General features: G+C 48.3%; 12 protein-coding genes across 12 annotated transcripts; 6 read left to right on the forward strand and 6 right to left on the reverse strand.

Moving 5' to 3' along the window:
* Positions 1-50: 50 nt before the first annotated feature.
* Positions 51-4,521, reverse strand: EV420DRAFT_1522735 (uncharacterized protein). Its single transcript, XM_060472263.1, has 15 exons — positions 4,253-4,521; positions 3,658-4,199; positions 3,123-3,605; positions 2,582-3,063; positions 2,245-2,516; positions 1,752-2,192; positions 1,619-1,698; positions 1,139-1,551; positions 1,011-1,084; positions 910-963; positions 731-856; positions 669-675; positions 581-617; positions 249-522; positions 51-192 (listed from the first exon to the last, which is right to left on the reverse strand). The coding sequence occupies exons 1-15, from the start codon at positions 4,343-4,345 to the stop codon at positions 145-147; spliced, it is 3,426 nt and encodes a 1,141-aa protein (XP_060334551.1). The 5' UTR covers positions 4,346-4,521; the 3' UTR covers positions 51-144.
* Positions 4,522-4,559: 38 nt separating this feature from the next.
* EV420DRAFT_1522744 (ubiquitin-conjugating enzyme) lies at positions 4,560-5,783 on the forward strand. Its single transcript, XM_060472264.1, has 8 exons — positions 4,560-4,752; positions 4,803-4,851; positions 4,902-4,919; positions 4,973-5,070; positions 5,126-5,160; positions 5,213-5,290; positions 5,341-5,437; positions 5,492-5,783. The coding sequence occupies exons 1-8, from the start codon at positions 4,650-4,652 to the stop codon at positions 5,548-5,550; spliced, it is 537 nt and encodes a 178-aa protein (XP_060334552.1). The 5' UTR covers positions 4,560-4,649; the 3' UTR covers positions 5,551-5,783.
* Positions 5,784-5,938: 155 nt separating this feature from the next.
* EV420DRAFT_1732498 (RAD26-like SNF2 family DNA-dependent ATPase) lies at positions 5,939-11,040 on the forward strand (the record flags this gene model as incomplete). The annotated part of the gene is made up of 30 exons (XM_060479937.1): positions 5,939-5,990; positions 6,046-6,075; positions 6,124-6,288; positions 6,341-6,388; positions 6,447-6,647; positions 6,701-6,772; positions 6,825-7,018; positions 7,075-7,207; positions 7,392-7,609; positions 7,660-7,750; positions 7,808-8,130; positions 8,183-8,235; positions 8,289-8,313; positions 8,367-8,510; positions 8,560-8,653; positions 8,706-8,728; positions 8,783-8,881; positions 8,932-9,043; positions 9,100-9,144; positions 9,196-9,288; positions 9,341-9,364; positions 9,417-9,428; positions 9,479-9,650; positions 9,710-9,809; positions 9,866-9,994; positions 10,044-10,083; positions 10,136-10,275; positions 10,330-10,562; positions 10,615-10,695; positions 10,745-11,040. The coding sequence occupies 30 exons, from the start codon at positions 5,939-5,941 to the stop codon at positions 10,833-10,835; spliced, it is 3,237 nt and encodes a 1,078-aa protein (XP_060334553.1). The 3' UTR covers positions 10,836-11,040.
* On the reverse strand, positions 10,918-12,768 carry EV420DRAFT_1155408 (cysteine proteinase). Its single transcript, XM_060466119.1, has 9 exons — positions 12,625-12,768; positions 12,485-12,562; positions 12,380-12,423; positions 12,157-12,316; positions 12,073-12,096; positions 11,681-12,018; positions 11,502-11,625; positions 11,291-11,441; positions 10,918-11,235 (listed from the first exon to the last, which is right to left on the reverse strand). Exons 1-9 carry the CDS (start codon positions 12,656-12,658, stop codon positions 11,199-11,201), a joined length of 990 nt encoding a protein of 329 aa, XP_060334554.1. The 5' UTR covers positions 12,659-12,768; the 3' UTR covers positions 10,918-11,198.
* Position 12,769: 1 nt separating this feature from the next.
* EV420DRAFT_1155207 (uncharacterized protein) lies at positions 12,770-13,973 on the forward strand. Its single transcript, XM_060466118.1, has 2 exons — positions 12,770-13,625; positions 13,679-13,973. The coding sequence occupies exons 1-2, from the start codon at positions 12,827-12,829 to the stop codon at positions 13,855-13,857; spliced, it is 978 nt and encodes a 325-aa protein (XP_060334555.1). The 5' UTR covers positions 12,770-12,826; the 3' UTR covers positions 13,858-13,973.
* Positions 13,974-14,088: 115 nt separating this feature from the next.
* Positions 14,089-16,150, reverse strand: EV420DRAFT_1639176 (uncharacterized protein; the record flags this gene model as incomplete). Its single annotated transcript, XM_060476935.1, has 4 exons — positions 14,089-14,583; positions 14,633-14,750; positions 14,806-14,932; positions 14,983-16,150. 4 exons carry the CDS (start codon positions 16,148-16,150, stop codon positions 14,089-14,091), a joined length of 1,908 nt encoding a protein of 635 aa, XP_060334556.1.
* Positions 16,151-16,512: 362 nt separating this feature from the next.
* On the reverse strand, positions 16,513-17,955 carry EV420DRAFT_1155820 (high mobility group box domain-containing protein). The gene is made up of 6 exons (XM_060466121.1): positions 17,765-17,955; positions 17,479-17,512; positions 16,979-17,123; positions 16,869-16,927; positions 16,756-16,818; positions 16,513-16,705 (listed from the first exon to the last, which is right to left on the reverse strand). Exons 2-6 carry the CDS (start codon positions 17,503-17,505, stop codon positions 16,652-16,654), a joined length of 348 nt encoding a protein of 115 aa, XP_060334557.1. The 5' UTR covers positions 17,506-17,512; positions 17,765-17,955; the 3' UTR covers positions 16,513-16,651.
* A 137-nt stretch (positions 17,956-18,092) lies between these two features.
* On the forward strand, positions 18,093-19,093 carry EV420DRAFT_1155878 (uncharacterized protein). The gene is made up of 3 exons (XM_060466122.1): positions 18,093-18,470; positions 18,519-18,684; positions 18,735-19,093. The coding sequence occupies exons 1-3, from the start codon at positions 18,177-18,179 to the stop codon at positions 18,968-18,970; spliced, it is 696 nt and encodes a 231-aa protein (XP_060334558.1). The 5' UTR covers positions 18,093-18,176; the 3' UTR covers positions 18,971-19,093.
* A 26-nt stretch (positions 19,094-19,119) lies between these two features.
* EV420DRAFT_1155965 (uncharacterized protein) lies at positions 19,120-19,564 on the forward strand. Its single transcript, XM_060466124.1, has one exon. The coding sequence runs from the start codon at positions 19,216-19,218 to the stop codon at positions 19,507-19,509; it is 294 nt and encodes a 97-aa protein (XP_060334559.1). The 5' UTR covers positions 19,120-19,215; the 3' UTR covers positions 19,510-19,564.
* Positions 19,565-20,068: 504 nt separating this feature from the next.
* Positions 20,069-20,820, forward strand: EV420DRAFT_1639179 (uncharacterized protein; the record flags this gene model as incomplete). The annotated part of the gene is made up of 2 exons (XM_060476936.1): positions 20,069-20,156; positions 20,207-20,820. 2 exons carry the CDS (start codon positions 20,069-20,071, stop codon positions 20,818-20,820), a joined length of 702 nt encoding a protein of 233 aa, XP_060334560.1.
* Positions 20,821-20,899: 79 nt separating this feature from the next.
* EV420DRAFT_1155923 (uncharacterized protein) lies at positions 20,900-22,100 on the reverse strand. Its single transcript, XM_060466123.1, has 2 exons — positions 21,614-22,100; positions 20,900-21,564 (listed from the first exon to the last, which is right to left on the reverse strand). The coding sequence occupies exons 1-2, from the start codon at positions 21,709-21,711 to the stop codon at positions 20,928-20,930; spliced, it is 735 nt and encodes a 244-aa protein (XP_060334561.1). The 5' UTR covers positions 21,712-22,100; the 3' UTR covers positions 20,900-20,927.
* EV420DRAFT_1522819 (surface antigen-domain-containing protein) lies at positions 21,797-23,757 on the reverse strand. Its single transcript, XM_060472265.1, has 9 exons — positions 23,726-23,757; positions 23,543-23,678; positions 23,159-23,488; positions 22,884-23,108; positions 22,734-22,822; positions 22,488-22,686; positions 22,295-22,430; positions 22,107-22,238; positions 21,797-22,054 (listed from the first exon to the last, which is right to left on the reverse strand). Exons 2-9 carry the CDS (start codon positions 23,675-23,677, stop codon positions 21,870-21,872), a joined length of 1,431 nt encoding a protein of 476 aa, XP_060334562.1. The 5' UTR covers position 23,678; positions 23,726-23,757; the 3' UTR covers positions 21,797-21,869.
* Between the last annotated feature and the right edge of the window lie 32 nt (positions 23,758-23,789).

Genomic DNA, 23,789 nt, shown 5'->3' on the forward strand with positions numbered 1-23,789 from the left:
TCAATTTGTGGAGGCAATCGCAGGATGATGGTGGTGGTCACGGGTAAAGAACACTTTGCACCGCTAATGACAAATTTCACAAGATACACTCAATGGTAAAACTACAAATGTGCAATACGCAATACATTATCTTCCCTGTCGGCATCAAGCATCTGCCAGGATCAGTCTAGGGACCACGTTCATCGCCATCAACTGTTCGAGGACATCAGTGCATCCGTTGTAATGTCATGGCTGACGCCATAACTCACCTCCTGGAATAACAATTTCGCAGCATACGGAATCGTCAATTGCGCCATCTTCTTGGAGCTCTTGCAGTACGTGCACCAGCCATTATAGCCCATCAGACCACATTCCTGGCAGGCGTTTACCTCAAATTTGTCCGAGGATATCATCAGACGCTCAAGCAGAAGCTGTGTTGCACCATAACCTATCAAGCAATCCCGCTCCATCTCCCCAAGGCGCAGTCCTCCTTCACGAGACCGTCCCTCGGTAGGCTGCCGGGTCAGCGTCGCTCTCGGGCCTCTGCAAGGGACCATGGTAAGTGAACAACAATCGATGAGCTATTCAGGGACTACGAGACCTTGCCCTGGCATGCATTTTGTCCATCACCATGTGCTCTAGATCTGCGTCAAATCCACAAACACGAGCGTCTAGCATAGAAGACTCACTGAGTTTCTAACAACATGGATCAGGACGGAACCTCAGTATTTCCGATTGAAACCTTGCTTACCTGGTAATAAATGGGCCCAAAGTATACATACGCCTCCATTGGCTCGCCAGTGATACCGCTGGTCAGCATATCTTTACCACCATAACTGAACCCGTTCTCAATCAATATCCGACTCATGTCCTCGACCTATGGATCATTACTCAGAATTCATTTCGGATAGATGCGGCAGCCAAGCAAACCTTCGAGCCACCAAAGGCAGTTCCGTATTGGAGCTTCCCGCATAACGTCCCTGCCTAGTTACCGATCAGGATACAGCGCTTAACCCAACAATGAGTCTTACCTTCCCAGCAAGAAGTTCAATCATCTTCCCAACAGTCATTCGCGATGGGAACCCGTGCGGGTTCATGATCGTATCTGTCAAGAACCGTGATGAGTATCATTCTGCGCTACTCCCAATTAGACGCTCACCAGGATTGATCCCTTGGTCATTGAAAGGCATATCTTCCTGGTTTACGATCAGCCCGCAAACGCCTTTCTGCCCATGCCTCGACGAGAACTTATCTCCCAGCTCGGGCCTCCGCGTCTGGCGGATCAACACTTTAATGAGGGTCTGATCATTCTCGGTGTCACTGATCATGACTTTGTCGATATTACCCGCGACGGGAGACTTGTATGTCATCGGTGTGTTCTTGTAGGGCACCGAGGCCGCTTGACCCGTGAACGTGTTATCTGTAGCATTCGTCGGAGACTGCTTGTTCACGTAGACATCACCCGGATCAACACGCTCCCCAACACCTGCAAGACCATCTGGTTGTATGATATCATATTTTTTAGCAGTCTGTCCTGTCTCGTCCTGCGGTGCATCGGCCAGCCGGTCAAATCTAAAAATAAGGAGTTGAGGATCATCAAACTGCCGGTAATAATATGATGCGTCAGAGGAGCACGTACGTTCCGTTAGGATATTTTCGAATTAAAGTTGCGTTCTTTCTGAGCACTTGACATCGGCCATAACCACGATCTAGGCTGGCCTGAAAAAAAGTTCAGTAATAATGCGCTTTGACCGAATTAATCCGCAAGTGACCTTGTTTAAGATGAGAGCATCTTCAATGTCATAACCGGAGTAACTCATGACAGCCAGGGTAGCATTTTGACCTGCAGGAAGACGATCATATCCGACTAGTTCGATTGTTTTAGTTTTCACCATCGGCTGTTGAGGATATACAGATAGGTACAGCAGGGTGTCGATTCGATTTAGTTGATTGTAACCAATCGCGCCAATGGCTTGTTTTCCCATAGCGCACTGATAGGTATTCCGAGGAGACTGGTTATGATGAGGATAGGGGATCAGCCCCGCAACGGCGCCAAGTAGGGTAAATGGCTCGATTTCCAGGTGAGTTGTCGTGGGCACAATATCAGCTTCGTAGAGTGCGATGTACGCGTCGTTCTCCTCATTGACATCGAGGTATTCAACCAAACCCTTGCGCAAAAAGTCATCAAAGGTGGCTTTACCCCTCTTGAGATACTGGAATTTGCGATCAGACTTGAGAAAATCACGAGCATAGAAGCCCTTTTACCGAAATATGCTCCGACGTAACCCGCGGCCGTCCATTTTCGACGATAACCAGAGGTCGACAAATGCGACCCCCATCGCTTGCTATATGCACAGCCCGGTGGTGATGGTTAATATAAATGCTCACAAATTCGCTGACTCTTCTTGCGCGCCGCAGCTTCCGGAACTGTGCAACGAATCGGGCGGGATATCTGGTGAGGCCTATAATAGTTCCGTTGACATTGACTACGAACGTATGAGGACCGTATATCTCCGTTCCCGTGGCTAGAGTGATATCTGAGAGGGGAAAGACAATTAGAGGTTGACGGACATTGCCCAAAGAAGTCTATTTTAGATCTCACCTTCCACTCCCAGCATAAAGGCGAGACGAACGATTGGCTCCTCTTCCACATCAGTGGTAATGTGGGTCATCAGGGCCAGATTTTTTACTAGACCACAAGCCTCGCCTTCGGGAGTGTCACTTGGACATAGCATGCCCCATTGACTAGGCTGTAACGCCCGAGGACCGCTAACTTTTCGAGTCTTCTCAAACTGCGAAGAGATTCGGGTCATCATCCCCAGGGCAGAGATGAAGCTGAGCCGGCTAAGGACATGAGTCACACCGGCGCGCTCCATCTTGAACCGTTTCAGTGACCAATTACCGGTAGATATCGCGCGAACAAAGCCAGCGGTAAGATGGTCTCCTTGAAACTGCATCGTCGTAAACGCGTCAAACTCATTCGTCCGCGAAGGTTTCTTGAGAACCTTGTCGATAGCGGATTTAAGATTGGCATTGTAGGTTTTGAACAGATCTTCGAACAGAAGTGCAAGAAGCTGGCCAGCCCTGTGATCTATCAGTAACAAGTTACGAGATCGCGCTGCAGGCAGTGTAGCATCACGCACAATTCTAATCGCTTATTGCCCACATAATCACGATCATCTACCATCTTCTCGTCATCCATGGCCATCAAAACGCGCCGAGTCATGGTGGCGACGAAGATGGCTTTGGCTCTGAAGTCGAGACCGTTGACCGGGACGTGAGCCAGAACAATGGTGGCTAATGCTTCTAACGCCTCCTCCCATGCTGGTCGACGAGGCCCCACCACACGCCGATTTATTTTGACACGGCTGCCAATATACTCCAATGCCTGATGGCGAGTGAATACGCCAAGCTTGGCGGCATCTTCCAGGTTGGCGGAGAAAGCAGCTTTGTAGGATTCCGTGTTACCGGCGGTCAGCAGAAGGATTTCCTTATCTGACTGGACACCAAGAGCCTTGAGGGCGATGGCGATGGGAACGTCTTCATGGATAGAGTTATGTCGAAGGTATATCCGGCCTTTTTTAGTGGCGACATATGTTTTTGATTTGAGACCGCCGTGGGTAGACCTTTTCTCCGGACGCGTATTAGGAAAGTAGGAGATGGGCGGACATAACTCACGATGTGCAGGAGGCCTGGACAACACCTTTGACAGGATCCGTCTCTACAATAATTCGATTCTTGCTGAGCTGCTCTTGAACCAAGATGACTTTTTCCGTCCCTTTGACAACAAAATACCCTCCAGGGTCTAGTGGACATTCTTTCATGCGCGCCAGTTCGGCCTCTGATCGCCCAGTGAGCACACACTTGCTGCTTCTCAGCATGATGGGGATTCGACCGATGTTAACGTTTCGTTGGATAACGTTTTTGCCACGAACATATTGAATAGTGACCATAATAGGAGCACTGTATGTGATGTCGCGTAACCGACATTCGTGGGGAGTAACGCGCTTGTCCACAGCCTCGACTTCGTTTCGGTCTGGAAAGCCGACATTGATGTCAGTGAACTTGAGCCAGAAGCGCGGGTCGACGTCGGAAGTAATTTTATTGTTCGCTTTGACGATATTCTTGATGTCGACGTCGACAAAGTAATTGAAGGAATCGATGTGCTGTTTGACGAGACCTTTGACTTTGAGGAAGGCAGGCAGCAATAACCATTTGTCCTGCACGTTAGCATTGGTTGATGGTGATAGGTAAGAAGGCTAGATGGACGCACCTCGACACTCCTTATAGGATCCGTGAGCCCCAGGCCTCGCCAATTGGACCGGTTGAGCTGGTCCCAGTCTTCTTCATCGTCATGAACATCCATGACTGGGAAAAAAATCAGATGCAAGAAAAAAGCAGCGCTTGAGAATGTAAGATAGCTGGAACGTAGATGTGAGCTGTATGTGGCTATAGCATGCTCTGGTCTTGGTTGTCGCCGTTGTTATTGGGGAGGTCGTCGTCGTCGTCCGGCACAGTTCGGTACTCGTCCCGCTCGCGTCGATGCAAGTCAGGTGACCAAGGGACTCGGCGCGGAAACGGAATTTCCATCTTGATCTTTCACTCTTCTTTCCTCTGAAACAGCACTTTGCACCCGCCTCACTCATCGCAACGGATCGCAGCAGTGAACCATGTCCAAGCCTTCAACACCAACACAGCACGCCTCCAATACGTTGCTTCTTCGTCGTCAGCTTAACGAACTCACCAAGCACCCTGTAGAGGGATTCTCCGCTGGTTAGTGGCACCGTTCTCTGAGTTAATTATGGCTGTTGGAATATGCACAGGATTGGTTGACGATGATAACATGTTTGAATGGGAAATCATGGTCATTGGGTGAGTAGTGCTGTTGTCATCTCGAACTGATCTCTGACCGCTGTATACAGGCCTGCCGACACAATCTAGTGCATATAGTCTCATTTCTTCTGTCTGTACATTTGATGGATACTTTCTTCAGTGAAGGTGGCTTCTTCAAGGCTCGGCTGACATTTCCTCCTGAATACCCTCTGCTTCCACCCAAAATGCGTTTCGTGACTCCCATGTGGCATCCCAACAGTGAGTACCTGTACAGTGCAAGTACAATTACCATTCTTCTGACCGCCAAATCCAGTCTATCCCGACGGAGGCGTCTGTATTTCTATCCTTGTAAGATTGTCTCCTCGTCGTTCCCATCATCGCATCTCATCTAGTCAATCAGCACAATCCTGGCGAGGATCAATATGGATATGAAGACGCCGGTGAGCGATGGATGCCCGTTCACACCGTTGAGACTATCGTATGCTTGCCTGTCTCTCTCTGCCTGCGTTGTGACTCACCACCCCACAGCTTGTTAGCGTCATATCCCTTCTTTCTTCAGACACACCAAATCTGGACAGTCCCGCCAACGTCGATGCCGCCAAGGAAGTTAGGACCGATCCTGAAGGTACGATTGTTTGCTCCTTTGTAAGCCATTGCCCTGATTGTATCATGATCTCAGGTTACAAGAAGAAAGTTCGAAGACTGGTACGCCGAAGTGCTGAAGAAGCTTTCGATTAAATGTGGCGTAGCTGGAATATGGACGCGGTTGTGGATGGCGGTATCATGTCAAATCAACGCGCTACATCTCCGTGCTATACACCAGCTTCCGCCGTTCTGTCGATATCCTGTTACTTCATTCTCGCTGTAGTTCACAAATGACAATTAAATATTTAGCTGTACATTCATTTTGCCGCATTTTGTATATTTCTGTTTCCACAGCTCCTACAGTCTGAATAAGTCCACTCTGGGAGCGACAGTGTCACTGACAGGCTTAATTAGATTTCCATCACGTGGCTGACACGCTTCGGAAGTCGGATTCGGAAGCAGGTCTCACGCTCCTATTGTTAGTCGACTCTGAACTTTCTCGCCAGCACTAAAGTGGTCCCCTTCCTTATCTTCTGCCATCATGGCTTCAGCAACAGCCAGTACGAAGGTGAAGGTATCTGGCTACGCTAAGCGTTAGACATCTTTAGTTTACTGCATACTTGCGCTACCTCTGACAAAGTACTATAGGCAACAACGCATCTGCCGCTGTACCGTTGGGTACGTCAACGAGCTCCTAAATTACTCAATTTAACGTGTTTGATAAAGAACTCGACTCTGATCCTGACTTCAATCCCGGAGTGTATATTCCTGAAGATACCAAGAAGAACAAGAGAACTAAACGAGCCAGTCATCCTAAATTAGGGAGCTCTAGAGGAAAGAAACGACAGCGCGACTCGGACGATGATTATGATGTGCCGAAGGCTCGCAAAAGTGTGTTTAGTCAATGCTCTGTTTGTGTTCGCGTAAATGACGCGCCACATAGGATACCGACCTGACGTGAAGGGTGAGAATCCGTTACTTGAGTTCTTCAGTAATACCTCAATTCTCTGCAACGTCTTCCATGCCTTACTTTCCCTTTTTTTCCCTAGATGATACTGAGGAGCTCGGCCTCCATTCTGCGTCTGAGGACGAGACCGATGACGATGAAGAGAGGGAAGATGATGATGATGAAGACCAAGAAGAACTAGATGATGACGCACCCATCATTCTGAAATCTATGGTTGGATTTACAAGAAAGACGACACCTGAGAAGCCTACTCAGCCGCCGATAGAAGATGACTCGGTTACAGGTCTGCCTGCTCCTTTAGGCCCTTTTGTTGCTTGACATCGTAACATTGTTTAGAATCGGATACAGACGAGGAGGATTTAGTACCGGTGCCCCCGTCACAGATAGTAGCTGCAAAGCCAATGCCAGGTTTGTGTTCATCTATAGAATGTGACCTATTGGAAACAAACGGAATGTATAGCTGTGGTTGACGATGATTCAGTGACCGAATCTGATACAGAGGACGAAAGTGCAGATTCTATAGTTCCTCCTGTCGCTTCGAAAACCTCGCAAATGAAGCCAACCTACGACCCGAATTCTGTGACTGAAGAGGATTCGGAATCAGTGACCGAGGAGGACTCGGACATGGATGATAAGCCCATGATGATTAGCCCAGTATGGACAATATCCTGTCTTGAATTTTATGCTGCTAATATTCTCCGCCATATCAGCATTTGAAACCTCGCCCTGGTTTTCCACTCGCTTCTGGTCAGAAGCCCCTAGGTCCATTAGTCCTTGACGAGGCTAAAGGAATTAAGGTTCCTGCTTCTATCAACACGTACCTACGGGAGTACCAGCGTGATGGTATAAAGTTTTTCTATCGCCAATACAATGAGGGCAGAGGCGGCCTACTTGGTGATGATATGGGTCTGGTATGTCGTAATGCACACTCATCTCTACGTTAACGCCTTTCTCAACAGAAATTATCATCATAGGGTAAACAAATTTTTTTTCATCAGCTCTCCTGGCGTCTTATACCATTCATCAGGTAAAACGATCCAAGTCATATCATTCCTCGCCGCTATCATGCGCAAGGATGGGGTAGTCACAGACAAGCACCGGAGACGCGATCATGTTTCGCGATTACAAGACGGCTCTGCCTGGAAAAAGCATAGGAAATTGCCAGCTGCCGATGCGACCTGGCCGACTTGTTTAATTATTGCGCCCACATCTCTCGTGCTGAATTGGGCCAGAGAGTTGAAAACTGTATGTTTACCGTTTTTGTCGTTGTCGATGTCTTCATATATTGTCCACAGTGGGGATACTTTGAGGTAGGCCTGTACATTGGTAACAAAGAAAACCGACGCGTTGTCCTTGATGACTTCAAGAAGGGACGTCTTGACGTTGGTACGTTGTCACCATTTCAGTCTATCTTGTAGGTTCTTCTCATACAGTTTCACGCAGTCATCACCTCCTTCGACCTTGCAAGAAGGGATATCGACGCCATCGACACGCTCGCTTGGACTTGTTTATTCGTTGACGAAGTTCACCGCGTAAAGAATATCACATCAAAGGTTACTCAGGCGTACCACCAGTTCACTACCCAACGAAGATTTGGGCTCACAGGGACGGCCATCCAGAATGGTTATATTGAGTTGTACACACTTCTAGATTGGACGAATCCCGGACGGATAGGCACACCTAGGCAGTGGAAGGGCTTCGTCGAGAAGCCTCTCCTTGTAGGTCAGTCTGCGAAGGCTTCTGAGGAGGAGATAGCAAAGAGTATGGTGAGCTGACGAAACACCTATATTTGTGTGTATATACTCAGTTGTTTCGTAGCAAGTGGCGATTACCCTCCGAGATAAGATCATGCCGCGCTTTTTCTTGCGAAGGTCGGTACTTTCCCACATCCAACCTAAATTTCTTATTTTAAGCAACTACTTAGGACAAAAGAGATCATAAAAGATCAAGTACGTTGTGTCTGTCATTCGTGAGTGTATCAGGAGCTACAATCTTCCCTCAGCTCCCGCAGAAAATTGATCAGGTGGTGTTCTGCCCTCTGTCCGACATACAGATCAGTGTTTATAAGCGGATTCTCGAGACGCCTGCCGTGCAGAACCTGATACACAAGGACGATGACTGTTCATGTGGGTCCGGGAAGAAGCGAGTACCTCATCTATGCTGGAATCATCTGGCTGACCTCTTTTTTCAGACAGAAAGATTGCTGTGTGCCGTATGAACCTGCGGATGTCCTTCGATACATGGCAATCCTATTGAAACTGTCAAATCACCTGGCTCTTATATTGCCTTGTACGTGTCTTTCTTCTCGGCTGAGACCGTTACCTTATGTTTGGTTCCGCAGCTCCAACTGATTCCAAAGAGCAGGTGAGAGTGGTATATACTTCAAAACAATCGTTTTAGGCCGAACTTACATATCAGGTGCTACGCAACCGCCAACTATCGGAGATTGCATTTCCGGACGGTGCACCGATGTACGTCGAGGCGACGTTGAATCCGAAGTACTGTGGGAAGTGGCTTGTACGTATTTTTTTTCCCGCCCTTTTCAACCTGTATTGAAGACCGGATAGACTTTGAAATTATTACTCGGAAAATGGAGGAAGGATCCGACGAACAAAGTCCTCATCTTTACTAAATCAGTTAAACTCATCGAGATGCTGGAACATCTGCTCAAGGTTCGCAGTAAGTGCTCCTTACCTTATTTTTGCATCGAATAATCTCTAACATCTTCCTTCCAGGCTACACCTTCGTCAAACTCGATGGAAACACTAAGCAAGAAACTCGTAAGCATCTGACAATTGTGATACTACAGCTTTTTCACCTCTGCGCCATAGGGATGGAGTACGTTGATCAATTCCAAAACGATCCAGACGTTTACATCTTCCTCATCTCGACTCTGGCCGGTGGGACCGGATTGAACTTGACTAGTGAGTTCCATTGGTCTTATGGTGATATTGCCGACGCTCATATCTGCTGCAGAGGCGAACAAAGTAGTTATCTTTGGTGAGCTTCTAGTTGTGTGGCGTACCTCTTCGTGGCTGACGTGAGCTTCTAGATCCTAATTGGAGTGCGTTCTTCCCTCGCCTATCTGTCAAATGGACCCTCATTTATATACAGACCCTGCACATGATCTCCAGGCAATGGATAGGGCATTCCGCTTGGGACAAACGCGAGATGTTGAAGTATATCGACTGCTTGGGGGTGGGTCGCTAGAAGAGCAAATCTATGGACGGCAACTGTATAAGCAACAACAAATGGCGATTGGTTATGAAGCCAGTGTGCAAACCAGGTAACTCTTCTCCATCTTCGTCCTTATCTCCCTAGGTCTTATGATCGACCTTTGTTTAGATACTTTGATGGTGTTCAGGGTGACGCGCAAAGACAAGGAGAACTTTTTGGTATCAAGAACATATTCAAACTCAACGAAGGCTTATCGACCAAAATGACGGTAAGGATTGTATCCGTTCGTTCATTTCGCGGTCGCTGTGAGCATACATGCATCAGATCGAAAAAGCTAATATTGCGGAGTTGGACTGGGCACTCGCCAATATGAATCCGGAGAAAAAGCGGAAAATGTCCGACGAACAGAAAAAACTGTTTGACGCTGAGAAATCAGAGTCTCATAAAGACGATGTGGGTCCTCCTTATGGCCTCATTGCCGTTCACTAATGATCCGGTGAAGGGTTTGCGTGGTCTTGCCGCTCTCTTCTTCGATGACGAGGGTAAGTTTGATCTTCTCCGACACGGACCAAATTCACATTCTCGGTGCCTTAGCTATGCCAGTAATTTCGGCGAAGCCAATGACTGAGGCCGAAAAAATACTTGCAGCCGCTGGTGTGCAATATAGCCACCGCAATGATCATATCCTTGCCCCTAGCAAGATCGGAGCGGTGCGCGCCAAAAATGTACTAGCCGTAAGTGTTTACCAGTCCTTCCACTGTTCACTACTATTTTAGAGTTCAATTTAGAAGACGAAGAAACGCGCCAGCGTCAAATCTAAGCCTCGGACATCGGCAGGCAGGACAGCTCGGAAAGATCAACAGGCCATGGAACGACGGAGTTCGTGGCCACCCATTCGACATGGGGTGCACCACCGGACCACCAAGCTGGTGGCACCCCCAAAGACCACAGATAGGACCCCTGGGCCGCAACAAATTGATGAGCCTTCAACCTTGAATCCTGCTTGGACCCCCGAGGAGACGTACGTACACTTTTGCCCGTGGTCAATAACACCTAAAAAAAATTCGTTGCAGGCGAGCCAATCGCCAGCGTGCATTGATTGAAATTGGGTGGCTCAAGTCCCCTGATGACATGCCTGCCTTTGCTCTTAATCTGTGTGTCGGCTAACTTTGATACTGAATACTGCGCTGACGTTGACTTCAGGATAAATCAACCCGAAGACGCTCGAGCAAACATTCTGCGTATGCTGGACGAGCATGCAATGAAGTACCCTCCGGATCTATCTTCAGACTAGATCTTTAGAGCATGTTGTATTTTTATTAGTATTTCTACTTATGTATCAACATGAACCGGTTGTCTTAGTGTATTCCGGTTTCCTTTTGACTTGAACCGCACATTATTTTCTTCAGGGCGAGCCGGCGTCGATGTTTACCGGCGTGCTGTAGTGGCACTTATTCCATCTGCCATACACTTTGGTGCAGGTCTTAGTGGACTCTTTTACGTTCCAATTCAGTATTGTGACGTTGATTGCAAGCGAGGGTCAAATGTGCACCTAGTTTCCGTGTATTAGGGAATAAAAATGACAGGGAATTAAGTTTAAGAGGACATTGTACAAAGATATCATTCCGTTCTTCACACTCCCACACCTACGCCTGCTTCATTCAGAGTTCACCAGGATATCATAATGTCCGGGTCTAAACATACAACCATCAACGGAAACATACGACCCTTAAACTTAATTCTACCCACCTGTAGAGCAACGTGAGCGGTGTCTCATTGACATCAGGCGCACTCCGAAACTCGACAAAATCAACTAGCCCATTACTGTTTCTGCCATCGAGATAAGCAACATTCACGTTAATTTGGAGCGCTCTCGACAGGGCAGTCATTTGGACGTGGTCTAGGCCGTGTTAAATTATCTTTGCATTCGAGATGTCGAGGCAATTTGTAAACCACTCACCTGCTTCTTTATTAACGGCCTCTACAAAGTGTTCACAAAATTCGCGCACTTCCATTGGTTCGCCTAGCTCCGGATGGAAAAGGAACGGAGCGAACGCGTCAGGGTCGATGCGTATTTGGGCCGACTAGTTGGGAAGGTGTCAAGTGTCATCATGCTGCACAGGAAAAAAAAATGCTCACAGTAAGTAATCTCAAGTAAACCACGATAGAGTTTGATACTATGGGTCCAGAAGATGAAGGGGGAGATCTCTTTAATTCCGATTGATACAGCTTACCTTCGGGAGACTGAAACGCTTGAAGAAGCCCGACCGCATTCAGTGTTTTGCCGGTAGTTTGTGGTGTGACAATACTGAGAAGGAGTGATTCAAGCACGTCGTAAAAATCCTCAAACACCAATTTTTGGAATCCCACGTTCTCCAGCATGGGTAGAGTGGATTTTAGCGCTGCAACACCCTTTTGCACGGCTTGTTCCGGATTTAGCGCGTGCATCATGCGTTCTACATATGCGAATGCCACGGCTGTAAGGCTAAACATCGTGAGAACAACAAAGATGATACAAAGTATAGCTTCACATCTGTAGAAACAATCTCCGTCGCCTATTTGTCGGGGAATTGTTAGCTCCTTCCGAGTGGGTCAACGAGCGGCACGTCACCCACCTCTTGTTCTTCTGATGTAGTGATAGCCCTTGGCAGCCAGCCAGTCTATTTGCTCGACGAATACAGGGTTGCCCTTCTCATACTCGGCGCGCAGAGCTGATATCGGAGCAATCTCATCGATCAGCGGACGCGTTACACCTGTAGCTTCGTCGAGGAGACTCTAAAGAGTTTCAAGAGCGTAATTAAACATGTTATCCTTACATCAAAAGAACTATGAATGCACCTGGTTCAAATCAAAGACTTGGGCGGTCGATAAAGTCGAAATATCTACCGAGTAGACCGAGCCACTTGGTCTGAATTCGAACCGGATTGATGGAAAGGCTCGCACCTGTATCCTCGGTGACTTGTACCGGTGGTTGGACAGGATCACCTTGAATTTCCGGAAGAGCAGCAGGCCGTAATCGCGCTGTAAAAGTTCAATAGTATCAGAATGCTGCTATGTGGCTCAACCTGTCAGGAACAACATACACGCTGTAGGTGGACTGGGTGGCGGCATTGTCATTTGTACGTTGTTCTAGCAATATACCTAGCAAATTTTAGTTTCCTTGCGTACGTGGTGGTGGTAGATAGAGAACAATAGCAGTTTGGATACGCAGCCACTGCTCTCGGTATACCGGTCCGAACATTCGCCTTTCCGAGTCGGCAGCTCGGATCATCACTGCTTACCACCATGCATGATTCAAGCACCCAGCTTCCCTTCGAGCTCGTCGAGATTATCATCTCCGAGTTTTGGTTTTCTGAGCACGCTTCAGAGGACCGTATATTATTTATGACTGCGTGCCCCCTTATCAGCCGCCTCTGGAGGGACGTATATGCATATATTACTTCTCGAGACATCTACATTCCAACAGTTCCCTATCTTCTGTATCTCAGCTCTGTTATTCGCTTCAAACGGTCTAAAATCTACCACCATTTTCTCCCAGAATCTACCCTTACCATGACCTGCTATGTCGATCTCACCGAAACAGACAAGGACACCGCCATGCACCCATACTCAGTCTTCTGCAGCATGCCCAGTTATATCGGATTTCGCAAATGTTTCCCCAACATGAAACACATCCACCTCAAAATCAGTTTTCGCATTAGATCTGATCGGTATCCCTCCTTATATCGTGGCCAACTCATCCGAACTCGACTTTCCATCGGGCTCGATAAAGCGGCGGCACTTAGTATTTTACCAGTGGATTGGTGCATAGCTGCCAGTGATGCCCCAGATATCGATGAAGTTGATTTCAACAATATTCGCAATACATGGGGGGGATTCCTTATGGATATCACCCACGACATGATCCAATGGCGTTGGGAGTTAGGTAACATATATGGTTGGGGCTCCTGTAGCCCCGCGATGAGAGGTTCAACATGTTGTGAGGGGGTTCGTCGTTTCCAAAATCGCAACTATTGTCCAGAACGAAAAGGTGACCTATGGGACATCAATTATCTGTTCTCGAAAGCAGCCAGAAAGCCTATGAGTAAGGAACGGTTTTCTGGTGATCTTTTCTGCTTAATTTATCTTCGTAATCAGATTTCAAGACCTTTTTTTCGGGAATATATGAGGATCTGTATTGGGGCTTCAATTCTCACATTGGGTGCGAGATCCGCGTGTGGATAAACATCTTAGCAGTCGGTCATGGTGGGCGCTTACAAGACACTAAAACCCGCACCTGGGTGAACCGCAACACTATGGCCTTAGTAATAGGATAACAAACGAAGAGTATTGTGTCTATATTCGTTCATTTCACAGTATTCACCTATAATTCTAGTAGTGCATGCCAACACATTTCATATTTTCACCGCCAAAAGGGCACCGTTCCTGCATATTCTGCCCTATACGTGAGGAAAGATGGAATATCCAATGGCAGTAGGGCGTTGCGCCTCTCACCGCTGCTTATGATGTGTGGTTAGAGTTTTCAGCATGTTACAAATGCGAGCATCCTATTCGGGATCAAGAGGAAGAGTATCTAAAAACTCAACAGCCTTTTCCAAGTACTCACAGCAAACCTGTTCGCCCAGTGTCTGCAGTTTATCAAAAAACCCATTCCCCTCGCCATTCTCCACGTAGGCCTCATCCCAATTCGCCATTATTGACTCAGTATGATACTTGTCAATGATGCTGAACCATTCCTTGAGCAAAGGCCTGATCGTACGGATAGCCGACTCCGGCTTGCCCCGGTCTGCAGTACACCATCTTGTGTCATTGGTAAAGTATAGTGCCGTTGTGATTTTGTGACTTAACAGCATCTCGAAGTCATCACTGTCAAGAAAATCGATATACTTCTGTGAATGCGGGCCGTCTGGGTCCTTAGATGCGGCAATCCAAAGCGCGAGCCAGGCGAATGACTCTAGGTCGTCAAAGACAGTGTGCACAACAGGATCTTTACCGTATATCCACATGAACAGTAGACGGCGAGACATGAACTGTCGTGTGCCCTGGTAGAGACTATTAAACAATAACAAAGGCAGGTGAACATCCATTTACATAGAAACGTCGGTTCGCGCTTTGAGCGTATCCGCTACTTCGCCACTTTATGGCTGTGTCTGAGTCGATGAGAAAACCAGAACAAGAGTCAAGTACGTTGTTCATAAATGCAAAGCGCCTAGAATTGAGGTGAGCTAGAACACAAAAAGCAACACTTGACAGAGAACTGTTACTCTGTTCGGAGATGGGGATGGTTATTATCTCGCAACTTGTCGCGGCTCTGAGGTACTCTCCGACAAAGGACATTGCCAATGGATATATCTCGGTGGAGATATCCAGATAAGAATAGATGAAAGCAGCCTACGTCTGCCTCAGTGACGGGCAAGAAAGGATTGGTGAGGCGAACCTACCAACGATCCCGTCTATTAAGCATCTGATCCAGCCACGCATCGTCAAGTCTTCTCCAAGAAGACTTTGACCATTGTCAAGGCAGATGGAGATTAGTTCGACTCGATCCTCAACCTCGATCTTGAATTGACCAGGGAATGAAGCGAAATCTGGACATGAACTGCATGTTAGACCGCGAAAGATACCCAGGCCATGCTTGAGCTCCATGATTGGAAGAACATCCGGTATTCCATGCTGGCCAGCCGTGCAGTGAAAAATCTCTTTTTGAACATCGCTATCCTCTTGGAGGCAATATCCCATCTTGAGGATGCCTTCCTTGAAATGCATGTGCGGGCCTGCCAGCCGGACGAAGGATTTCCACTCAGTGAGAAATTCATCCAAACCGAGGGGTAAGTACTCGGTTTTGGCTAAAGTGTTATCGAGCCATCGTCGCCTCTCATCCAAAAGGAAGCCTTCATCATTCACCAGTGGCTTCCGGGGCGTTGACGAAACCTCTTCGTCTTGGATAGCCTGGCCCGTGTCTTTCTGATTGATGACGGCGACCATCGACCTACGACCACGAAATGCAATCCGCACAGAGAGTACAGAAGCTACCTTCCACCAAGCAGTAGATCCCCCGGTATCAAAAGGAAGAAGAATATACTTCTGAGGATGATCAATGAAGAGTGGGTGGACTCCGCGTTCGTATGGCGTTAGGTCGCAAAAAGCAAACAGGGCATCGACAAGCTGGCCATACTCAGATTGAACAGCCAAGCGAAGCACTGGTGTGACGAACATTCCTTGTATAGTGAAGAAGCAGAATCGTAGCTGGTGCTTCGTACTGTGATAGCATACGACCATGCTGTACCATCGACCAGAGTGAAGCAGCTTGTTCCCATATGTCGCCGCTTGTTCGAACAACTCAAACCAACTATCCTGGACGCAAATCAAGTTGTCTGAGCCCTCTGCGTTGTCGCAAATTTTGAAGCATATATCACTGGCGGCCGCCGGGGCGCGACGCAGAATGTCGTTCAAGAGAAGGATGTCTGCTGCAACGCCAGCAGTGGAGACCTTCGTAGCGTCGGCACGCCGTTCCGCCCAGTTGGATACGCGTCGAGAGCGTGCGGATATCGACCATAGTTTCTCTGGGAGATCTTGCGATTGGTAGACAGTGTCGAAGAGGAGATCCATAAAGATGTCGAATAGGGGGATTACCAAACTTGGCAATGGCACAGAGTAAGCGACTCGCCCGCCGTGCGCCCCTTCGCTGCTCAGACTGTTTCAGAGACGATTGAGAGGCTGAAAGGGTTGACTGAATAGTTTGCCAATATGTTCCCGTGGCCGATGATAGCGACGTAGACAGGATGAAGCGGACGGGACGGCTAATAGTGCATACAAAAAGGGCGTCTCCCATATTGTTAACAAGCAAACCAACAGAAAGCCGAACGAGAAAGGGCGACAACAAAAGCTGAAGGGAACCACGGTATTGCCAACTCACACCAGGTTACTGAGAAATAGTAAATGAACAAGCCGAGATAAATTACAGCAAAGGTCGTGGTCCTATACTAGTATACTAGCACAATAGATAAACACATCACGACGAACGAATGAGCAGATAGTATCATACCAGAGTACAGTCGGAAAAAGAAACGGTGAGCAGGGAAGGGCATTAGCGGTAGGTCTATAGCACAACTAGTCCTCATCTTCCTCGTCTTCTCCACTGCCAGCCGCACTCTTCTTCCCACCCTGCAAACGTATCAGTATATGCACAGGGAACAATGGCAGAATCAACATACATCATAGGCCGCCTTCTCGTCCTCGGCCCGTGCCTTATCTTTCGCTGCGAGGTCAACGTAAGGCTGTGATTGAATGTTAGCATCAAAACGTGAATGGGAAGAGCACATCATGCCTTCTTCTCTTCATCATCTAGCTCCTTCCATTTAGCACCAAGGAGCTTCCCTACTTCACCTAAGGACACATCAGGACGAATATCGCGGCGAAGATCATGGGATCACTTACCGAATCCCGCATCGGGATTTTCGTTCTTGATCCTCTCACGCCAGTCTTGACTAAAGAACATGTACGCAGAGAGAGCCCGTTTGGGGGCTTTGGGGTCCTTCTTAGCCTTACGCGGGGCCTTTTCAGCCTTCTCCGCTGCTTTGCGCTGACGAACATTGGGTAAGCAACCCCCCAGTGATATGTGAAGAGAGTCTGGAGGAGAACACGATGGCCAGCGAAGCGGTTACCAGCGCGACAACGGTGACGATGATGACGAAAATGGTGAGACACCAACAAGACATCATCATCTAGCAGTGCAAGAAGAGAAGCGATGCCTCCCGAAGAGAGAAAAGCGATCCAAAGTAAAATGTGGGAAAAATCAACGTATCAACAAGGCGTGTTCACGGCCTGAAGGGCGATGAAGCCGCATATATGCATGTATGCCCGCAATACCGACGCATAAGAAGGCCAAGAACAGAAGAGAAAGAGTAGGACACAAAGCCGGAGAGAGATATGCTCACTTTGGGTTTGGTAGCTTCCTTGGGCATCTGAAGACGAGAAACGCGATGATCAGCACAGATCGATACGAAGAGAGGCATAGACAGCAAAAAGAAGAGGCGATGAGGCAGCGACGGAGGGGAGGAAGACGAATGAGCCGCAGCCGAGACGAGACGCGACGCGTCTAGGGGCCAAACAAACAACGCGCTCACTGGCAGAGAGCGACGACGGCGAGCTGGACGACGACGACGACACCGGCCAGCAAAGATAACGGATGATAAGCGATGAGAAAATAAAGCTGCAACTTACTGTGCACGAATGGAAGGGCAAGGGAGTAAGGAAGAATTTATCAGAAAAGTGGTGGGCAGATGGCTGGTGGGCAAGAGCTGGCTGCGAGAACAGAGCGACCACCGAATTTTTGCACTGCGCACAGACGCAATCGGCCTTTGCCGAGCGGAGTTGTAAATCAAATTAATTTGGGTATGTTTACGGTCAGCCACACGTCCTACAAGGCCCCAGAGGGCTCCAAAATATTTATATTCACACAGGGAAAAATCTCAGTCAATATCGATGAGATTATTCGCTACCTTGTAGAGAACCCAACAGGCCAAGTCAAGCCTCGGCAGGCGGCCCGGCTACCTCCTGACGTACAATAAACAAGATCACGTGGCTCAAGCGCCGGTCACAGCCTGTCACGAAATATCCACCATCGAATGCCTCCATGCCCGGTCCGTCCAACCACAGAAGGCACAAAGCTGCAAAAAAGAAGGCAAAAAAGCCGCTGCCCCTCCCTCCGCCTAAACCCGTGTCTCCTACTCCCATTGACCACGATGTCATCCCCAAATTGCCATTCATCTACGACCCAGGAAACGGACCTCGCGTACGCGACACCAGCTCCTTTCTCTCGTCCTTCTTTGCACAGGCGCCGGCCATGGACATTCCAATGTGCGCAGAGTTTGCCCAGGAGGAGATACGGCAGATGCTTTCTACTGTGTTGCCGGAAGAGACTGCTTTGGTACGTGGCAGTCCGATGAAAGTAAAGGTCTTTCTCACTGTTGCTTAGATATTGTGGTATAACAAGAGTCGGGCGACGAGTAGGATATGCCCAGCGTGTCAGCGGCTGTATCATCTTGGTGACGCATTGCCCAATCTCATGGGCGAAGAAGCGGAGGACTCGCAGAAAGGGCGTCTTCCTCAGCTACAAAGGGAACAGGAGCTTAGTGGATTATGTGCGTAGCCTCTGTATTCCCTGTTTCACCCCTGCTGATTACTGTTTCAGGCTCGCCGGTTTGCTTCATTCTTGCTTCGTGTAACTTTCCCGAAGCCATCAAATCCGCATGGGGTCATACCGAGGACGAGATGGACGACACGGCGTGGTCCATGCTCAATGCACCTCTTCAGAGCGACCAGCACGGTGAGCTTAGCACAGGGCTCAGCATGCTCGTTCGCATGACGCGTCTATACGATCTGGGTCTTGCCCAACTATGTTTTCCTGATATGGATCTGGATTCATGAATCGTGACAATCTTGTATATATGTACGCGTTCTTTGCACTTACACTTGATTCTTCTTGTTTAATCAAAGCTCAGATTGCTTTCGTGTTCTATGCTCTGGATGTATCATTATTTGAATAAATCGCGGACATTCGCTACTCATGTGCATTCTGTGTAGATTTAGCCAACTCTGGACGTAAAGACTGCGGGATTAAATTCTTGCGCCTCTTGCGTATTTTTTTCGCATGACAGGGAAAAGGCTGTGATATGCTATTCTGGTTGTCATCCATGTACGGGACGGTCTCCAGCCTTCTCCAGCTCACAGCGATTCGTGGCGTCATAGGATTTTCCATCCTTATTCAAATGGGAATACACAGCACTGGGGAAGAATTCCGAATTGATCTGGATTTGCGCCCATCTTGCAGGGCCAGCGGTGCTTTCCGAGTCGATACTGCCAGGTACTACCTTGATCCAGATGGTACTTATGGCAAATACCTGGCAAAAATTTGTCAAGGTACCCAAAGACGCTTCTCAGCTATGTCTCGTTCTCAAAGACTATAGGGTGCATAGGTGATGTTCTCAGCGTCTCTAAGAATGTAGATAGCTAATGGCTGGACCTTGTACCATATCATACCCGGGCGGAAAACAGATACTCCGTTATTCCTTTGCCCAGCCCTAGGCAATGGCAATATAATCCCGACAAGGCCAACAACTCCCGATCACGAAGGTTTCCGACGGCATGCACATTGATACTAATTTGATCTAGACTAATAACGCGCGCAGCGTCAGTACTGATACAATGTCATACCGAAAACCTCCAGCACCCATCACTAGTTCAAAAGCACCGACACACGCTTCAGCATTCGGTCTGGAAGCCAGCGATGAACGCTCTACTATTGAGAAAATGGGTCGCAGCCGGTAATACAAACCATATGATATTTATCGCTGGATATGCAAATTGGATTTTTCTCTCCTTTTGCAAAACCGACCGCCTCGATGCCGTGCCTCGCTCCCCTTTTCAAGGAGGACGCCGAACCCTCTGTCGTGTGACTATAGGACGAGACTTGATTTTTCTACATAAATAGAGCCGGGCTTCTTGTAGCAGTGCGACTCACGAGAGATGCCCTTCAATGTTTTTAAACGTGGGCCCCATCCCCAGCCTCCACCGTCCCGAAAAACTACTTTAGATGTGGCGGACATTCTGCAAGGTGTGTTCCAATATTCCATGTATATCCTGACGATGCTGAGACGTTTCTAGGTTTTGATTTTATCTCCCGGTGGTTACACGAATACCGACCGGGGAAGGAATTCAGAATTGTCGTATCTGGAGGTACGTGCTCGGTCCTTCTGTTGAGGAACAGGACGAGTACACGGGACATCGACATATATTGCGACGACGCTATTCAGCTGCAAGACGTCCTCGCAGCCGGGAGAGCTTGTCCGAACAGCGTGCACTGGCCTGTTAACTGGATTAATGCCGAGATGGTGGCATACGTGCTGAACAACGAAGGCTGCGAGCGTTTATTCCAAAACTCCGTCGCCCAGGGCATCATGGTGTACTCGTCGGGCAATTTCAAAGTTTACGCCGCGGATTGGAGGTTTCAGTTGGTTGGGAAGATTCGAAGGGCATATGACGCGTATTTGGATCATGAGCCTAGTCCGAAGGATTTGTATGATGCAGTTGATATACTGCATATCCTGAATGTGAAGGATGGAAGGAACCAGAGGAGTTCGGATATGAAGAAATGGTATTATTATGGGTATCGAATGGGTCCCAAGGAAGTTGAGTATATCAATGAAGCGTACTGGCAGAAGTTTGGGCGTATTGGGATCTCAGATCGCGTTGGGGAGAACGAAGAAGGCAAAAGTTAATCGGTTGTAATCTATAATTTTCGAGTTGAGTAACTTACACTTCCATATAATAATAATAGGCACCTACTAGTCGGACGCACTCATGGCTATGAACTCTAAAACGCAATTCATATGTTTCGTAACTGGTTAGTGTTTGCCCGGATGTTGCGCAGCAAGAATGGGTTTGTGCCTGTTGCAGTGATGGGTTCGGGCTCTAGTCCGTTTCCAAGTGGAAGGGGAGGATATAATTGCAGAACCTGTGGGAGGGGGCCTACATCGCTAGTCCAACAAGGACACTCCTCCCAGGGTGGATTGGCATCGTTCTTGAACTTGCGCATGAGAAAAGGATCATCTCGTGTAACCCCCCTGCGTAAGCCAAGGGAAATTTTATAATTGAACGCCTGCACAAGTGCTTCAGCCAAGGCCGCCAGGATAGCGTACCGGGTGGCGTCAGGATCCTTTGGATCTGGAATGTCGGCGAGACGCCATGTTGGCTGGTCGTGGAACCAGTATTGAGATTCTATCATCATCTCGTCCTCGTTGAAGTCGACAGTGCATTCATAGAGGCGATAAAGCGTACATAGTGGGGTATCGCGGAGGCAGAACAGGCTGGTCCATTTGAGACCGATCATCTCCATTTCCTGCCTGCGTCTCGCTATGATTCCCGGGCTGGCTTGTAGCTCTGGTATGGAGAGAAAAGAAGGACGAAATTTCCAAGGGTATGGCCAAAATAGATACACAAGGATTCGTAGACGGTTTTCACTCCTACGAAGTGATCAGTAAAAGGATGAATAGTGAGTGGTATGTCGCCTACATCCACAGGACCTGTGCAAGTCTTGTATTCCTAATCACCCAGTCTCTGGGCTGGAACAGGCACCATACTCGTAGTTTGTGTAGAAAGGTCGATTCCATTGAATGGATTAGATGCCCTGACTTAGTGTGTCACAATTCATATGGTGAGACGAAGTGATGGTGATGAAACTATCTATAGCGTTGACCCGCCGGCAGGGTGCAAATATTTGGTGGTTACCGTTTCAGATCGCGTCAAAATCAAGTACCCTTTTGATTTTTTACAAAAATTCTAACCCTATTCCGACCTGCACGCCTCGTCTAGTCCCGTCACTCCGACTCGCTACCAACGGCACACCGACATTGACCTCCACACGAACGGGGTCAAATTTATATATCAAACCGACACCTGCAGACACGGACGGTCGTGTAACAGTGTCCTTGATGTTCTCGACCACTGAACGGGCTAAAATGGCTGGTGTGAATAGTTATCAACGAATGAAATAAGCGAGCCTCACATCGATTCATGGCATCCAGACGTCCAGCATTCAACCAGACGTGGGCTTTAACCGGCCAGTGTGCCTTCTTCGGAATGTTCGATATTATACTGAGGCCTGCGGACCAATAAATATCACCACCCAAGGAATCGGCTGTGACGTCGATTGAACGTCAGAAGGATTATCCATGTAGTAGCAGAAATACTCACGTCCATCTCTTGGACCCAAACCATTTGACTGAAATGAGCGTACAGACAGAGGTCCGCCAAGTTGAAATCTATCGGGGAACAGGGTTGGCTTTGAGAGGGCCCACATAATACCCGAGCGCAGGGCAATCGATCCTGACTACCATAGAGGGAGCGCTAGTTCAACAAAAATCTCAGGGAAAGACATAATACTCACGACGCCTGGCAGTAATGGCCGTGACAGTTGACTCTCGGCCTCAGCCTTGTAGAAAGACGCGTCTCCGCCTAATCCAGCCAGTTCCTGGTATATTTTACCATACATTCCGCGCGTTGACATAACGCGATCGTCTCTCGTATCGAGTGTATATGTGTATGACACCGCCGATTTGGACGTTGTACCAGCAGCTTCTCGCATGCTGTTTAACGGTAAGGAATTAGTGCTAGGAATCTGGGTAACACGAACCTCATCGAAGCAGTAGGCGTCAGCCCACCGATATTTCTGATAACTGCTTCGTAGGCAAGTTCGTGCATCCCAGAAATTGGTTTCCCGCCCTGGACAAATCGCGATAAAAACGATAGGTCACATGAGGGGCACCAAGCTGACCTAGCTCACCCTGACAACAGCTTTCGCGCCACGTAAGATCTCTGAGCAGCTCGCGAAGCTTGTGTGATCTCTATGTAGTCCGAACACCGTGAAGTCAGCGCGACAATTGAGGTCAGAGGTCATGGGGGCAGATAATGTTCCTTGGAAAGATTTGCGTGTAGTTGTTCCGGCGGATACGTTTGCCTCAAAGGTTTCAGCACCACCAAGTACGTTGAGCATACGGGCAGTTATACTCTGGAAATAACGTTAAATATCTATACATGGAAGATAATAGGACAACGCACCGCGCTCCCCTCGTTATTCCCGAACTCCGTAGCCGACTTGACAAACCACCTCCCTCTTTCACGGGTTTTAAATACAAGATCGACATCCCTAGGGCCTGCTATCTCGTCTCTTGCATGCTCTATGCGGGCTTCTACAGAGCTGAATGTTTCCGTTCGTAGGAGGACGTCGGCAATAGATCGTGTAGCGTGTAGGACTGACTGCACATCGGTGTGAGGCTCAGAGAGCAGAACGGGGTTAATCAGAAAGCCGAGAAACGATCCTCGAGTGTTATTTGCACCTTCAACCCGTACTGAGTGAATATTCAACGGGGTCGAGAGGTTGTTGTGTATCTAGGAGGTTGCTGTTGACTTTATCCAGTCACCGAGGAGAGAAATCGTACGCACCAGCTCCGAGAGGTGGAGAGTAGCGGATTCGTATTGTCCTCGTAGCCGTCGGGCGATACGTTCTTCCTGCCATTTCAACAGCTTTTTCGCATCATCTGGGTCATCATCCGCGCCAGCTGCGGAGTCTGCTGCCATTCTACGATATGTTAGGTCAGCGCAGGAACAAAAGAGGAAAAAACAGACGCGTCGGCCGCTGGCACTATCCAAATACGTAGTGCGAAGAGAAGGAATTCGCTCGGCAGAAATT

This window comes from Desarmillaria tabescens, assembly GCF_030435595.1.
Source record: "Desarmillaria tabescens strain CCBAS 213 chromosome Unknown EV420scaffold_8, whole genome shotgun sequence".
NCBI classification, from domain to species: domain Eukaryota; kingdom Fungi; phylum Basidiomycota; class Agaricomycetes; order Agaricales; family Physalacriaceae; genus Desarmillaria; species Desarmillaria tabescens.